Genomic DNA, 17,823 nt, shown 5'->3' with positions numbered 1-17,823 from the left:
AAACAAAAATGCCGTATGAGACTCTCATGATGGTACTCTGTTGGCACATGCATGCATTAGTGTTACATAAATCCTGCTCGCATGCATCTTTACCAAAATGAGGTGAGCTTTGTCCTTGCTGTTGGAGATGTTTTTCATGTGGAAGGCAATGATGTTTTCTGTATGGCCAGTTAGAACTGCATCAGCTGCCCTGGGGACAGAAGGACAGACAGGCGTCAGGAGCAATGTTGTTTGTTGTAGAGACAGTAGGACTTATGAATAAAAAAAAGGGCTTTGGAAGAAATGTCAGACATCTGCACACTTAATCTAAGCATTAATCAATTTCATCGACAATTTACAAAACGGCACAACCCCAACACAAAAGTATACCTCTAATAGAAACAAACGTGGTTGAGAATTGGTGAGAAAATGAGCTGGAGTCTACAAGCCCATTAAATATGTTTAAAAATATTTTGGTTTTTTTATTTTAATAAATTTAAGTTATCATCTTTTGGTTCAAGGTGATGCTAAATAACTGGAGTCCTGGATAAAATGGTACATTGCAAACTAGTGACTTACAGTGTTTGGTGTGGTTAAAAATGGTACCTTTTCCTAGCAAGGTACGGCAAAGACTAGTTGTAGTTTATTTTAGGAAAATTAAAGATAAACAAACCAAAAAAAAAAAAAGATACTTTTTACTTTCTCTGAGAAAAATAATTTGGCAGAACTCCAGAGCAACCCTATAGCAGCGGGGGCTGCTAAACAAGAAACCTGTCCAAAACCCATGTCCACAGGTGCAATTAGCAAGTCCCGTCTGATGGACTGTGTGAACAACAAAGGCTTCTCTTCAAGAAAAAATGTTCAGAGGCCCTAAAACTGTTTTTACTTCAACATCAAGTCCAGGAGAAGTAAGTTAGGCAGCATTCACCCATGCAGCCTCCATGGTCTTCTTGTTAATCGTGTTTAAGTACACTCATGCCATGGTGTAATATACAAAATAGAAACCTTTAAATCAGAAATCATGGCAGCTTTTACCAGGCTGCATCACTTCAAAAATATTAATGACAAGTCAAATCAAATAAACTTTTGAACTACTGATTTGTTGTTCAAGTATACCTAAAGGAAATAAAATACATTTACAAAAAAAAAAAGATTCCAATGCCAAAGCCACAAAATTGAGGAATGTTCACTTTACATTAAAAGACGGCTTCATGAGTTTCTTTGAAACATTAACGTACCTTCACAGAATAAGTCACAGAAATCTGTTTCTTTTTAACTCTGTCCCGATACAGTACAAATACAGAATGACACTTTCACTGCTCCTTACTTGTTTGCCATTTCCGTGGTGAAAACATAAACAAGTTTTGAGCCCGATTTCTGTCCACTAGCAGATTCTGTTGTGGAGCCTTGGCCTCCCAGTGTATTGTGGGAAGGCGTGGAGGATCGACTGAGTCCAGCATTGGAGGTAGAATGTGTGACAGAGTCCTGGGGCTTCAGATCACTGGAATTACAGTCTAAAAAGAAGGAGAGACTTTGGCTTAAAGAAGAGCAGAGCTTCATGGGAAATGGAGTCGTAGCATTTAGGTGAGAAACGAGAGGCAAAGCCCTGCCTGCTTGGATGCACATTTTAAGACACTTACTGAAGAATCCTTTGTCATCTTCATCGCTTTCTCCTCCAGAGCACCAGTCAGCTCCGCTGTATGGCTGCCGTCTCTCTGCCACACACATCCTCTTCACCCTGCTACCATCTGTACACACACACACACACACACACACACACACACACACACACACACACACACACACACAGGAGTTATTAGGGTAAGCAGTGATAAGGGACTGTAAAGTCCGTCTATCACATATTTATCCTAGTTTTTCTTAAAAACAAGCTCTTCTGTAAAGCATTTCAATGCAATTTGCAAGAGTGGAGAACTCTGTGGTGCTTTCCCACCTTTTTCCTCACTAGTGGGTGTGCCGCTGTCCGGCTGCTCGAACGACTCCACAGAGGTGCTCCTCTCTCGTTTGACTTTCACCTTGGAGCTTGGACCTGATGTCAGGCCCTGGCCGTTCTTCAGCCCCATTCCACCTGCAACATTTTGACCCCCTTTAGCACCCAGGGTCTTGGGGTCACAGGGAGAGGGTTGTGATTGGTTGCCCGTGCTCCCCGGTTTACCCTGATTGGGTATTTTAGAGTCCATCTGGGCGGCAGTGGAAGGGGACATGACAGGAGGTGATCGTACCATGGCCTCCGTCTTCGGTTTAGGGCTGAAAGAAAAGAAAATCTGTTTTTTAATCTGCGAAAGGCAAAACAGCAAAGAGAAGTGGAGCATGAATAGCTAAACAGCTGAACATTGTTAGGTTCTTATTGTTCGTTTTGTTCATCTTCTGAAAAGAAAACGTTTGATTTTTGTCCATTAAGCCAACATTAGAAATAAAAATATCAAAATCATGCAAATGCCTGCTGTTATTACACCAGGAAACCAGGACACATCCAACTGAAAAAAGAAAAAAAAAAGAATCCCACCACACCCCAATCTCCTGCTTCGTCTCTCCTCTTCAAAACACACATAAACTTGTAAAGAGCCATGAAGTAAATGCAATCAGAGCCAAAGAGTACAGCTAAAATCTGGAACACTCGCTCAAACAAAAATACAGAAAAAGAAAAAGAAGAGGCAAAGCCATGACTCTGGCAGGGAATTCAGCTGTTTCCAGTGACTCGAAAACCATGAGTCAGCAAAGACAACTTCCAAGGCCAGTGTACTCCCTGACCCAAGAGCAGCAACCCATCAAGACTGAACAGAAATGGAACAAAGATGTTCAGTTTGGATTTGCTAAAAGACATTAAAAATACACCTCCAAACCTCTCAACAGTGTGTGTGGATGTGGGGGGGCGGGACTTGTACATTTGATCAGTGAAGCTGGTTTTACTATAGATTCTAGGCAGCTAGCAACAACCTTTGTTTTTATCTACAGTGACCCCTTGCAATTTCATAGTTGAACTTCTGCAGTCTCACTGTTCCCTCATTTTTTTATTGCCATTTTGCCTGAAATACTTTTTAGCAGATTGACATACTCTGCAACCCTTTAAGATGCAGAACTCAGCCTCCTCCATATGGCCTATATGGAATATGTTCAGCTAGCTAGATTTACACAAATCTCTGTAACTTCTGTGATGAATTAGGGACGACTGTATGCCAATGTAAAGCTTTTCTGTTCCCAAAACCATCAGATAAATATGATATTAGCTGCACACATAGTTAAAGAGAATTCTCCTTTAAAAACGTAGAAGCTTTTTGAAAAATTGGATCCTTTCTGCAGAAACTGAGCCTATTGGCTGATTTTCTGTCATTTGTGTTTCACGTAAAAGAAACCACCTTTTATATTCCTTATACAGTCCACACACTCTGGACATTTTACTGCTTGATTTAGTTGGATTTTGAAGCCGTTTACAACGGCCCTGAGTTTCCAGGCAAACTATTATTAGCAACTCCGAATAATCAGTAGCACCTTCAATTAGTCAACGCTCCAGTTCCAGACTTTTTTAATTACTAGAAACAAATGTACAAATTCAATAAATACCAAGTATAACCATGATGTTAAATACCATTGTGACACTGTCATTAACAAGAACAAATATTAATCCGATTGTATGTTAAACAACCCTAAGTTTACCCTTTAAATGTTCATTAAAAACCTTAATTGAAACATAATGTGTGTAGCAGCTAAGACTAGGCTAAATATTTGTCCATTTCCATTATTGTGCGATCCAACCATTGACTGTACACGAGAACTGGCCCAAATGAGTGGGACGTCACCCATAGAAAATGGCTTACTTCTGGCTCCCACGAAATGATGTCAATTAAGTCACCATTTTTTCATGATATGGATACCTCCATGTTGGCGCCAGGCGTCGTCAGTAAGCACTGAGTCGGTCCGAGTCAACATTTCTATGACAACCACTCTTGCCAATAAGTAGTGAGCTGGTTTGGAAGTCTACACATCTACTACTTGAAAGAAATCAATCAAACGTTAAAAAGGTTCGACTTGGGGCTAGCAGGCACCACCTATTTTTATTGAGGTATCTGATCGGCCAGTTTATAACTTGAACAACTTGCACTACAGAAAAAAAATAATTTAAAAAAAACAAGATTATCAAAAGCATGTTTAAAAAAAAGGGTCGCAGGGCAAAAATGGTTATTCTGACATGTATAGTGACTGAGTAAGAGCTGTTTATTTGTCTATAAATCTATGGAATTTTTTCTTCTTGGAACCAGCAGGTACTTCCTGTTTGAAATCCCAGGGGGAGGGAGAAGTCACTCAGTCCAGTTCTCATATACAGTCAATGGATTTAACTGACCTTTAGGCTTAGAAAAAGTCCACTCACCTTTGTGTGTTGGCGGACGGGGAGTTCTTTAGCCTATTGGAGTGCATTGATGGGGTTCCCAGGACTACAGAACAGGGAGGAGTGATGAGCTGGTGGGGGCTGCCTGTGTGTGTGAGTGGCCCCTTTGAACGTACGTTCCTGGAAGGAGGAACAGGATTCCCGATGTTCGATAGGTTCCCCCGACCGTCCTTGGCCTCCTCTCGCTCTTTCTTCCCTCGCTCCTTCTTGCTGAAGTGTGTCGCTGCTGTACCTGCCGCCGCTGGCCTCTCCTCTTGGACCTCCAACATTCTCTCTATGTCCTTGTCTGTGGGTGTGGGTGGGTGTGTAGGTGCAAGTGTGTGTGTGTGTGTGTGTATGTGTGTGTGAGAAAGAGTGTGTGTAAAAACAAAAACAATAGTCCAAAAGGGTTTCCTTTTTCTTTGTGCGTTTATGAAACTCCCCCAAGGGGGCTTTCAACGGCCCTCAGGCACACTGTTGAGAAAAAAGGAGAGAAAAAAACAGAATCCTGGTCATAAAAAACATCCCGAATAACAGGATCACTTTTTGTTGTATGAGTGAAAGATGGAAAAACGTGTATTCCAATTATCAAATGAGTTAATAGAAGATGTAGTAGCCGATTACACCAGACAGCCTCTCCTGAGGTAACTTTGACATTTAAGTGGGAAGCCCCCAGTGTTACTAATAAATATCAGAACTACGTCACCTTAACTGACCCAACCACTTGTTGTTGCCCCTGACAGGAGCCAATCAGCAGAAACATTTGGATTTCCAAAAAGTATTTTAACACATTTTAAAGACAAAAAAATCTTGCTTTCCATACAACACAACGCTGCGTAAGTCTTAGTTAGGAAAATAGCTTATACTTTTAACACAATAATATTACAGGTTAAACTACACAGAATACTTGGTTGTTAAAGAACAGAAAAATGGATTATCATAGTGCATCCACACTTAAAATATAACCGATTCACGATTTCCTTTAAATAAATGATGGCCAATGTAATCTTCGAAGGCCCAAAGCGCTTTACAGTCACAGACCCATTCACACATTCACACACTGATGGCGGCTCCGCTGCCGAACACTGGCGCCAACCTTCCACCAGAGGCAAGGTGGCGTTCAGTGTCTCGCCCATGAACACTCCTACACATGGGCGGGCAAGGCGGGAATCGAACCCACAACATTGGACGTCCATAATACATAAAGGAATACAAATGTTCATTTAAAAGTTATAAACAGGAACAGTCTATATCAAGTCATGAAATCACAATAAATTTTCTGTTAAAATCATCAATAATTAATGTTTTTATTTATTAGGGCAAAGTGCAAATTTAGAAGCCAAAACCAACAATCCTCCAAACTACACCTGGGTCTTTTGGCAACCAACAAGTCTTTTTTTAAACAGCGGCATAAGGAGATAATGGACAAGAAATCCGCATTACCACACTCATTCTCTCAGGCCCCATTTACACTGCATGGTTCAAGTGACCCAATTCCGATCTTTTCCTCTCATGTGGCACAGATCGGACATGACCGATGAAAGTGTAAGCAGGAAAAAAGCGCATGGATTCAGTTTTTTTTTTTTTTCCAAATCAGATTCAGGCCTCATTCATATGTGGAAATAAATCTGATATGAATCGGATACGTGCATTTGCGTGTGCCATGTAAGCAGACAAATCGGATGTTCCCCGGTAAATGCGAGTCGTACGTCAGTGACATCAACTCAAGACACCACCAACTGAGATCACATGACTTATAGGCGTTTTTGTGCACTGATTTTGCTGTTCGAGGACAACAGTTTACCTACTTCTGAAGATTTGAGTTTGACACAACAGCAAGGTTGTGCTTGAAAGCACAAACCTTTGGGAATAAGATCCCCCTTCCTACTAATAAAAACTCCTTTTATAAAGAAAAATCCTTTTGAAAACTAGCAATAAACATTGTGCATTTTTGACTCAATTACAATCAGATATGAGTCAATTCATGTTCTACAAAAACAAATTCAAGCTGTTGTTAGGAATCAGTCCATCATGCAGACTGGTAGAGGCACTGATGTGATTTTAACTAATCAATTATAGAGGAGAGAACGTATTTGCTAGCCAAGACTGGAGGGGGCTGATTAGAAGACCTCAGTACATTGGTAGATATTTATAAAATGATGGTCATAATATTAGATAACAGCTGGATATAATACTAGAGTGTGGGATTAACGATGTGGCCCTAACAAAACAATGACCTAAAGGACTAAATACTCATTCGACTCCCATTAAGGGCTTCTACATTCTTTCTACAGTTTTGTTCCTGTAGAGTTTGGGGGAAAAAAGAGCCAAACAATGTGACAAGTCATAAACAGTAGCAAAAAAGGAGCTTATATAATTATATTCAGTAGTGTCAAAAAGATAGATACACAAAATAAAAAGCAGGAAAATCCATATGGTGAGTTCTGTGTTTTGGACAAATGAAGACAGACAACCAAAAACATCTTCATCTACAAACTCAAAGACAGTAAGGCCAACATTCATAGTGAAGGTTTGCAAGCTAAAAAAGAATTTTAATTCGAAATTTGATTGTGTTTTGGCTTACTAAAGTACAGTAGCTCTGTAGCACACAGCATTGTGTAATTCACAGCAGCAGTGTCAAGCATGTGTAAACATACTGTCGTGGGCCCGCTGTCCAGATGGGCCTAGGAGTGTCATTAATTAGCCATCATTCAGCATCATGAGAGCATCTTCACTGACTTCTACACCATAAACAATGTGTCCTGCTGCGTCCAAGGCCTGACAGACTGGGGAAGAGCTCAACAGGGAGGACTGGGACAATGGGGCAGAGGAGATGCAGAGGCCGTGTTTGCATGAAGGATGAAGTGGAGAGTGCATGCTGCAAAACTAAACAGAGGATACAGGAAGCTGAGATAAGACACACAAATGCTTTTTATGTTTTGTTTCTATAACACAATTCACTTTAGTGCAGCATTGCTATTGTACACGACCTGCTTTCTAATAACAGGTGGCCTCCTGTTACCTGCAAATGTCAGGTCACAGGACATACTGGTGTATTGTAGGAAAAGTGATTGTTTAAGTCAAGCAAGAAGATGAATGTACCGTACTCTTCTCGTATCAGTCAAACTATATTCATGATTCTCTTGTTTTAGCAGTAATTAGGCTGCTCAATGTGTCTACAGTTATTTAAGTATCTAAATATGAATTATGTAACATCACTGCTGCAAATGAACTAAAACATTTAGTTTAACAGAATTTGTCATTTGTTTGTTTTTTAAATGGTGTTTTGAGTAGTTTACTTTCTGAAGTCTTAAAGCTAATATACGATTTTGATCATGATGATTCATTCAACCCAAGGACACTGTACAAATCAAATCAAATACAGAATAAAAAGAAGAAAAGGTATGATAAAACAGCAAGAAATACTAATTGTTAAATAAATAAATAAAAATAAACAGTAAAAATTCAACACATAGGCTCATTTAAACTGGTGAGTTGTTAGACTTGTTTTAAAAAAGGGAACGGAAGCTTTTGTTAGACATGTAGGGGCCGTGAGGGTTCCTGAGTTTGGGGGGCAGAGTACCAGAATGGTCCACCCTATCCATGATAGAGAGCCGAACAGTAGGAAATGTGAATTGGATGGAGGAAGACGGGAACGAGAGGGAATTGAGATGTGAAGATTTTAGGGTGGGGTGGGGTAGCGAAGGATTTTTAAAACATATTTATATGTTATATGTTATATTTCCTGAAGGATAGGGGTGATGTAGTGGTAATGCTGTGTTCACACCGAACGCGATTCGCGCGTCAAATTTCCGTCGGCCGCCACTATTTAGACGTGCCGGAGATGTGGCACTATTTGACAACTTGTTGCCCCGCATTATTCCATGGGGGGAAAAAAAATAAACCACGAAAAACAATAAAAGTAAGGAATCTTTTTGTTATTGTCTTTATGCAAATAATAAAAATATCTCAAAGTTCAGAACTCGGCCGATCAGCTTCTCCCCCGTGGTGATTTTAGACTCCACCTGCTGAACACATCACAGGCCAAAACTGAATTCCTGATTGGTTGATAAGACCAATCTTCCAAGTTCAGATTTTCTTTTAACTCTGGACGCGCCACAATGCCCAAGTTGTGCTGCTTTCAGACTAATGTGCTGTGCCTGACGCTCAAATTGCAGGACCTCAGATTGAATCTGTACTGTGAATAAACATTGAAATTGAACGCAGCATAAGAGGGAGTTTTAGTGATCATGCCAACAGCTGAGTTTTAAACAACCTGAAGTGTATTTTATGAGGGAGCCCATAGAGAAGAAAATTACATAAAATCAATGCAGAAGGTAAAGAGGTGGTGGAACAGATAAGACGTAGTAGGGGGACTGATGGTACGTAGATGAAAATATGTGACTGAGTGAGGTAGTTAGTTGATATGAGTGGAATGATAGAGTACAGAATGACACTCATTCACTTCACATATGGAGGTGGAAAATTAGAAACTGTTAATTTTGGATAGAAATGCTGTTTTACTAAGAATATCTCTTTTGTCACCATTTAGTTCAAGGAATCTGAAAGTGAACTAGGATTTTAATTCAAAAAGAACAGGGATAAAAAAAGTAGTAAGGGTTGTGAAGTTAGTTTTATTGGATAAATAGAGCAGGGTGTCATCAGTATTGCAATGAAAATTTAAATTGTATTAGTGGCAGATATTACCAAAGGAGAGGAGGTAAATATTGAAAAGTAAAGACCCCAGGACGGAGCTCTGAGGCATACCAGATGCAACAAGAGAGGGCTGGGATCTGAGGGGGTGGAGTGGCTTATAGAGGAGAGTTTATGGAGTTGCACAGTGTAGGAAAGTGTGTCAAAGATCAAGGAGGATGGTGAATAAAGCAGGGTCAGCTGCCATGAGGAGGTCATTGGCTATAAAACGGCGAAGACATAAATCCGACTGGAAGAAACAGAGACATCAAGATAAAAGAGAACTTTCTTAGGACTGAGAAGTCAGTTGAGAGTCTACTGATTTGTTAAAGGTTTTGGAACCAAATGGTAGATTGGGAAGGTTATTAAAATATTTTTTTATATAATATAATCATTGTTATGGGAATATTCAGCCATAGTAATTTATATCGCGTTTTCACAAACATTATGAAAACATGGGATATATATGGTGGTTTTTCCTGATGTTGCGCGAGAGGCAAAGATCTTCTTTACTCTATGAAATGAACGAGCCACAGAACAAAAGATTTTGTCACAAGACAAACGGCAGACTGAATTGAAGAGTCAGTTCATTCTTCTAATATGAGAAGTTAGAAAGCCTCCAGCTAGATACAAGTCACACTTGGGAGACAGAAAGCACAAAACACTGCTGCTTTAACCGAAGTCCTCCTACATCTTTAAGTTGGGGCAGTCAGACCCATCTCTTTTCTGTGAGGGGTTATCTTCCCTCTCTGCAGTGAGTGATCTGTACCTACAGTTGGCATTCCCCTGCAGCGCTTCTTCATTCCTGGTTTGGACGTTGACAAGTGACCAAACATTTCAGGTCTATCAAGGCTCTCTACCCTGTAATGCCGTCACAGGTGTAATTTCTCCAGCAACTTTACTCCAATCCTCACCTACAATATTAACAAGAAGTTATCCTCTTATTTATATGTTGCAGTTGAAGTCTGAATTTACACTAAGCCATTTAAAGTTCCCGTACCACTGCCAAAAGATTCAGTTGTTTAGGTTTGAACTCACAGCTTCATGATTACATTGTAGTTACAATTCAATGTGATCTAATTAAACCTCCATTAGTTTTCTGATTTTTCATTTAAACTGATTATGGTTATTTATAAACAACACTTGTGACATAGACAGTACATTAAAAGAAAAAAAGGTTAGACTTTCATTGGTATGATTATTCATTCCAATATTAAAACCAATTACAAAGCAATTTCCTGGAAAAATACAAAATATTTACAGGAAAATTGAAACATTTTCCATTTTCTAAATGAGGATTGACTCAAGTTTGATTTTTTTAAAACACAAATTAAATAAAATAATCTTTAGAAATAAAAATAATAAATGATATGCGATTATAAGGTTTCTAAACCAAACAATCATTTTTTTACCTTTCTAAAAAATCAAGAGGGAAAAACAAAAATCATCAATGTCTCCATCTTGTCTCACCAGGAAGACACCAAAGTTCCTCTGACTTATCAAAAAAAAATACATGTCATGTTCTTAAAAATGTTAGGATAGTTCAAATCAGTTAAAATGACAACCTAAAAACCAATGTCTACTATAGAAAAGACTCTCAGGAGCCTATAGTATGGTTGCTACTTTGAGGCCACTAAGTTTACACAAGTTTGAAATATTTAATTTCAGTTTTTTTAGGCCTGATACAAAAAAATGACACATAAAACAAAGCAAAAATAATATAATATTCACTCTCAGCCTTTAAAAAGAATGTAAAGTTAATTTCGACTCTGTATTAAATGCGTTAGTGTTGACTTGAATGGGTAAAATTCAAGGGTCTAAATGACTCAAGAACAATGTTTACCTTTTAGACACACCCAACATTATAAAAAGGACTCATTATGTTTGGTCATGGAAAGTTACTAAAACGATCAGATAAAGTCTCCTCCTTCCAGGGAGAAAAATGTGGTCATTTCTTTCATTTACAGAAAAAAATATTGATCAAGACACTTCAGACATTTTCGCTAAATCCTACACTGCAACAGACTGACCATTTGTCACTTTGTCCTCTTCTTTGCTGGCCTGCATATTCCAATATATAGGCCATATGCGTAATAATGCACATATGTTCTTTTATAGCCCTCCCACATGAATTTGACCAACAGAATCCAGTTAAATTGATAGGAATCGTCGTCACCACTAGTTTGAATAGGTGTCCAAGTGAGTTTCCAAAGCTGGCACAAATGCGCCTGGTGTGAGGATGAACACACATGACGACTCAAACAGCATGAACTGTCAATCACATGTTTGCTCCAGATGCACACTAATGAGATACTAATTAACAAGCTTGCTGACGCAGCTGTAACAAGGAATCCACTGACACCAGGGTCTACCAGCAACTGCCTACTTTAGCCTTTTTTTGAGCTTTTACCTCGACTCCTATTAAAAATAAAAGGTTCAGTTGCATTTCATAAAACAAACACAAATGCGGCGATATGTTGAACACTTTGACAGTTTTACATTCGGAATAATATTTCACTGAAAAGTGCATATGGGTCTATGACAAATATTTTGTCTACGTTAATTACATTGACTGTATAAGAGGACTGGACTGGGCGACCACTCCCACCTCGTGTGCCAAACAGGGAGTACTCACTGGCTCCAAGAAGCCAAAATCCCAAAGACTTCTGTTGAGAAATAATAAACTGGTACTTAGTTATTATATTTGTCAGAATAACCATTCTTGCTCTGCTATATTTTTTAAACATCCTAATTTTTTACCATATATTTTGTAGGGCAAGTTATTCCCGTTATAAACTGTCCAATCAGAAGCATCTATGAAAGTATGTGGTGCCTGCTGACCCCCGTGTCGAGCGTTTGAAATGTTTGACAGATTTTGTGTAGCCGGCAGTAAAGTCTAAGGGTTGTTTCCAACAAACTTACTCTTGACTGGCGAGAGTAGTTACCATAGAAACACAGACTGAGACTTAATTGGACCAATCACCTATTACTGATGACATCTGATTCCAACATGGTGTCCCATTTTGCAAAAAAATGGCGACTGAATTGACTTGATTTGGTTGGGGCCAGAGGTAAATCCCTTTTCTATGCGTGATGTCACACGCACTTGGTTGATACTCAGCATTAAGAGAATCAGATAAGGAAATATACCATAAAGCATTCCGTTTGAACGGTTTGTCATTTGGCAAAAATGTATTTAAATTTATTTTGAATAAGTGACTCAATTTTTAAGCATGCATTTGCTAAGCCCATCACCTGGACATATGCAGGTCCTACCAGTCAGAAACCTTTAAAAGCAAAATGTCTGTTTGATCAGTCATTGTCAAAGCTGCCAGAAATAGCCAGAAATAGTCCAGAAATTGCTCTTCTTCTATCCATCTCTCTTTTTGTTTGCAATACAAATATTAAAAAGATGCAGAAACTGGAATTATGTTTGCGCTTTGGCCTGCAGGTGGTAATAGACTTCAGGGCTTCATTTCATCCCTATGTGAACCGCTGTCAAACTGGAAAGTAGTTTTCCCAAACTTTGAAATCTAAGTTGACTTTATAGTATTGGAACATCCACCTGTCTACGCAGAAGTTGAAGTGACGGATCAGCAGAAATAACTTTTAAAAAAAAACCCTGACCTCAGTGTCAAACCAGTCAAGTGACTTAAACCCAACAATAGACATATTTAAAAAAGGGAAAAAGAACCTCCAACTGCAAGTGCACACAAATACACACCACCGCGCTTCCCTCATCTCAGCGCCGCTGGTGGCTGTAAAGGGCCTGCTGATGGTTCAGCCTTATTTATGCAAATCCCATTTTGCAGTTCAGTCACAATGGAGTATTGCTCTCTCTGCCTCTCCAGCTCCCCAACCCTGCATCTGCTCGGCCTCCATCTCAAGAACGGCTTCAGCCCATTATTTGTTTAGGGCTGAATCAAAGTATTATTTCTCTCTCGTCAGTTTTCTCTCAGAAAGCTCTGCCGTCGGCATTGAACCAACAAACCCTCAGTAATAGAGAAAGCTTTTCCATCCCCAAACAGATTCATATTCACTCATGTTACCAACCAAGAAATGATTTTAAAAAGATTATGTTTACTTGAAGAATCTCATTTTTTGTGCCCGACATTTAAACTACTCAGAGACAACAACAACAAAGACAAACATAGGGGAAAGAAATCTTTAAATGAACATGAATCTCTTAGGTTCAAATAAAACCAATGAGTTTACAAACATAATATTTACCAAAAATATTTATATCCAGTGTACCTGGAAAAATAACTTTCTTTATGATAGAAAAGTATATTTGATGTAATGGATCCAATCTTTACCAAAACAGTTTTTATTTGGTAGGATAGCCACAGGTTTTAATTTTTTTAAAACACAAAGATCATTAACACAATTTCCTTCTTACTAAAGAAGAACTAGAAGTGGAAAAAAGCCCAACAACAGTCATCTTGAATGCAGTGAATTCAGGAAACTCCTTGTCATGATTCATACCTTCATCTCAGCAGAGGAAATACCTCCACACTCACCTACTGAGGTAAGTTCCAAAGAGCCACACCCGACAGAGAACTAATGGTTTTTTCTGGACGCAGAATGACAGGAACGCAGTGACACTATAGATAGACCTGTGATGCCAGACTTGAAACATTTGACATACCGCATCTGCTGTTGCAGCAGCGAGTACACAAACATAGGAACTGAGCGTCCAAGACATCGACCATGTTGCCGTGTCAACTGGGCTGGGCTTCGTATGTAGTACCATTGTCATCACTTGAGAGACAACATAAACAAAGTATTCTGTTGTATATATATATATATATTTAGAACAACGAGCAGCTAATAAACAGATGATTACAACAATAAGGGACAATGACCACAAACAGATACAGTAGGTTACAGGGCTTTCATTCAGATGCAGCTCCTGCAGTATAGAAGGTAACGATCACGCAAAAAAAAAAGAAAAAGAAGAATGAATGATCTCATGAACCCAGACATGGAATCATGATTATCGATGCTTTTGCGGAGCTCTTCTGAATAAACAAACAAACAAACAAACAAATACACAAACAATCTCCCAACATCAACTATATCTTCCTTGCATTACAAACAAGATGCCCTGGATTTTAACATAATTTAGACACTTGCTCCCTACTTTTTTTTAATGCTATAAATTACGTTACATATTTCCAAAGTAAAAAACAATTAAAAATGAAAAGTTTACAAAAAGTAATAAAAAATTTAGAGTTCTGTAGATGAAAACTTGATTAATTTATAAAGAAATATATTACAAACCGTTTAAACAGAATGCATTGTGGTCTGTATTTGCTAATCTGGTAAGTATCGATGCACACGCAAATTTTTACTTTTTATTTTTAGACTGGTGGGAAATTTCCAGGGCACTGGGTTTTGGGTGTAGTGAGGGAATAAAGACAATCTTGAACTCAAACGTAATGCTGTATTCATGTTGTGCCATAAAGGCAGGCATAAATAGAATTCGCCTGGATATTTGGCTGCCATTCAGGAAAGATGCTTAATTAATAATAATAATAATGTAATAATAATAAGCAAAAACAAAAAGTTTTAAGAGCTCACATACTGTAACATCTGAAGCACAGAAATTTCATTGTTTGGTTGGTGAAAAAAAAAAAAAATCAAAAACTTTCATCTTTTACTGTAGAGAAACTCACAAACACTGAAGTCTGATCGAGTCAGATTGCCTTCATTGTGGTCTGACTATTCCCATTCATTATCAGGCTTTCTGACATAACCAGATTATATTTGTGACTTATTTATATTCCATTAGAAGAAACTGAATGCCCCATTTGTCTGAGCTGTGCAGCTGCTGAGCAGAACAGACTGTAGGCGAGTATTTAACTGCTACATCTGTTTGACAATTATGGTTATGAACTGATAGGAGTATCAACACTTTGTACCTGAGGAGCCAGCCCTGGCCTCATTCAGAAAACCATCACTGTTGATTTTAAGGGTTAATGCATTGCTGCTATAAATATACACAAATCTGAAGTTGGCAAAAGAGTCTATGCCACTAAATCTGTTTAGCAATTGTAAGTGGAGTAGCATTCATGAGACACCTCTCCCATGCAGGATACCGTGTGCATCAGGAAGGAATGGGCCGATGTAAAGAGTTAAAGTCCCAAGTTAAAGACCCACCATCTGTCACACACCTAGGTCTGCGAAATTTGTTCTCGGCATTTGACCCATCCCCTGGGGGAGCGGTGAGCTGCAGACACAGCCGCACTCTGGAACCATTTGGTGGCTTAATCCCCCAATCCAACCACTTAATGCCGACTGGATCCCATTTTTAAAGTCTTTGGTATGACTCGGCCTGGGTTTGAACCCACGACCTTCCAGTTACAGGGCGGACACTGTAACAAGGCCACTGAGCTGGTCAGTGTGAATGTTAGACAAAGCGCGGAGAAGCTGAACTACAGCTCTACGCACAGCCCAACATGGGTATAGTTGCCTACTATGGATTGTAAGACAAAAATATCTGAGTGGGATGCCAGAATTATCTGCCCACTGAAGTATTAAAATGGTGTGGGAAAACCCTTCTTTCAACTGTTTTACTTTTCCCAGAGATAAATAAGCCATGTCTTGGTCTTACCATCTTCCCAGTAACCGACTTTATGATTTTTCCACATTGCTGTCCCCTGCTGAGAACCTGAATCCCTGCCAAAATACTGAATATATTCAGTTTCATTCACAAGTTTATGATTGAATCAAATACCTATTATTCCAAATGACACTCAAAACCAATTGTTATTTGGTTATAAAATAAAACACATTTTTCACAGTACAAGTGATAAAAACTTTGGGTGCAACTATTAACCAACTTAATCGATGAATCGCTTTATATTCCTACAATCCAACCAGATTGATCTGTCTGAGACAAGCTGTTCATCGAATAAAACCATACCATTAAAAATGGTTTCAAAATGAAATAAATTGAACGTATCGATCCTGGAAAATACCATTTGGACTTAGGTACAGAAGGTTTATTTTACTATAACGTAAAAACGACCATCACCCCGGACAGCACACATGTGATGGCTTGATCAAAAAATGATAAAGACATGATTCCAGTCCAATATGTGGAAACATTGAATTTAGCAAAGTCATGTGACCATACAGTGTGGTTGAATGTTTTAATAATGTTCCCTTTGGATTGTTTCGATGTGGAAAAACAACAGTGGGCTGAACTTTAGGAAACTCAAATGTAAATGGATTTACCATTAGTTCTTTTTTACTTGTTTGTTATTTGATTTACACTTGATTATCTGGCAAGAAGTACAAAAAATATTCTCCTGCACTGTTCAGTACCAGGTATTTATCTCAGAGTCCCGCTGGTAGAAATTTTGGGTCAGTCAATCAGATGGTTCAAGATGAAGCAATGGACTATAAATCACATCAGCAACCAGAAATTATTTTATGAATCTAATTGTTAAAATGAATCGCTACAATAATATAATAATAAAAACATATGTTTTGCCTAATTTTGCTTCAATAAAAAGTTGATTCATGGATTTGATGAACCGATATAGATATACAAAGATCATTATTGAATTTATTTTAGAAACCCAGCCTCCAAGATGACACCCCCTTATCCCCATGGAGGGGACATGTGTGTAATGTCACAGTGTGTCATCTCAGAGCAGGCTGTCAAGAAATCACGGCGCGTCCTTCAAAAGAACGGAGACGACAATGAAAACACGACAGGAAGTGGTTGTGACACAGATTTACCAGTAGAAGGGGAGAGTCGTTACACAAACCGTCCTCTTCACAGAGCGGTGCGGGTGGGTGTCTATGTCCCAGGCGTGGAGTGGACACCAGCGCACACACAGCTGAGTCACTACAGACACATCTGCTAGCGTAGCCTGGGCACCGTGCCATGTGTGTGGCGGCCAGCTCTAGCAGCAGGACAGCCACTCAGCACTCTGGCTCGCTCTGAACTCCAGCTCAATCACTTCACCCTACAGTTCCATCTCTGTCCATCTGCTGTCCGTCTCCACATCTCGGGCTAAAAAGGAGTAGCTTGTCCACAAGTGATCACTTCTTCATGGCTACCAATGCTGCTGCACAATTTATGCTGATGTGACTGACAAAAACAATTAGTATATATACTTTTTTAATGTAAGGATTTATAATTTTCTTTCTTCAGTTTTATATTTATGACCAAAAAATGTTTGCTTTAAAAATGGAAATCTGAAAACATAAATTTACATTTAAGAAAATTAGATTGGAGCAGAAATTGTTCTGCTCTGATCATGTAGGCTCAGAACGAAACACAGCCAGCTTATAGGTCAATTAAGAAAAATTCTAAAAAATATTTACTTGTCAAGCGAGGCTAATTGTCCTGATAATTGGTGGAAATCTAAGACTATCTCAAGAGACAGCACAACACGTGACACATGACCTCCTGTGAACATTGACTGAATATGAGACCTGGAGCGAGTGAGTGTGACATCACTCAAGGAAAATGGCTTCCGGCTCGAACAAAATTAAGTCACTGTGTTTTGTGATACAGAGGTTGCCCTGTTGGGGTCAGAAATCCTCACTAAGCAATGATCGGTCCGATTCGTTTATATAGCAACCATTCTCACCAATCAGGAGAGAGTTTGTTGAAAGTTCACATCCCTACCACTTTAAAGCAGGCTACGCAAAATATGTCAATCAAATGCTTCTACCGTTCAAAGTGGGGGACAGCAGGCACTGCTTACTTTTAATCGAGGCATCTGATTGGCCAGTTTGTAACATGAAAA

General features: G+C 39.0%; 1 protein-coding gene across 5 annotated transcripts in view; it reads right to left on the bottom strand.

The window, feature by feature from the left end:
• The window catches only part of bcl9 (BCL9 transcription coactivator), a 37,289-nt gene that overhangs the window by 5,461 nt on the left and 14,005 nt on the right, over positions 1-17,823 (bottom strand). For 3 of the 5 annotated variants that reach the window (XM_011489871.4, XM_078939995.1, XM_011489870.4), the window contains 5 exons: positions 4,364-4,834; positions 1,931-2,244; positions 1,620-1,727; positions 1,307-1,493; positions 94-190 (listed from right to left, as the gene is read on the bottom strand). In XM_011489871.4, coding sequence (XP_011488173.1) covers positions 94-190; positions 1,307-1,493; positions 1,620-1,727; positions 1,931-2,244; positions 4,364-4,650 — 993 coding nt within the window. In that variant the 5' untranslated portion in view covers positions 4,651-4,834. The remainder of the gene's footprint in view (positions 1-93; positions 191-1,306; positions 1,494-1,619; positions 1,728-1,930; positions 2,245-4,363; positions 4,835-17,823) is intronic. The other 2 variants (XM_020713262.3, XM_078939996.1) reach the window with 1 other exon arrangement.

This window comes from Oryzias latipes, chromosome 21 (assembly GCF_053564925.1).
Source record: "Oryzias latipes strain Hd-rR chromosome 21, Olatipes_Hd-rR_3.1".
Classification (NCBI taxonomy): domain Eukaryota; kingdom Metazoa; phylum Chordata; class Actinopteri; order Beloniformes; family Adrianichthyidae; genus Oryzias; species Oryzias latipes.
The sequence above is the reverse complement of the archived record's forward strand: the minus strand, read 5'-3'. Positions and strand labels throughout refer to the sequence as shown.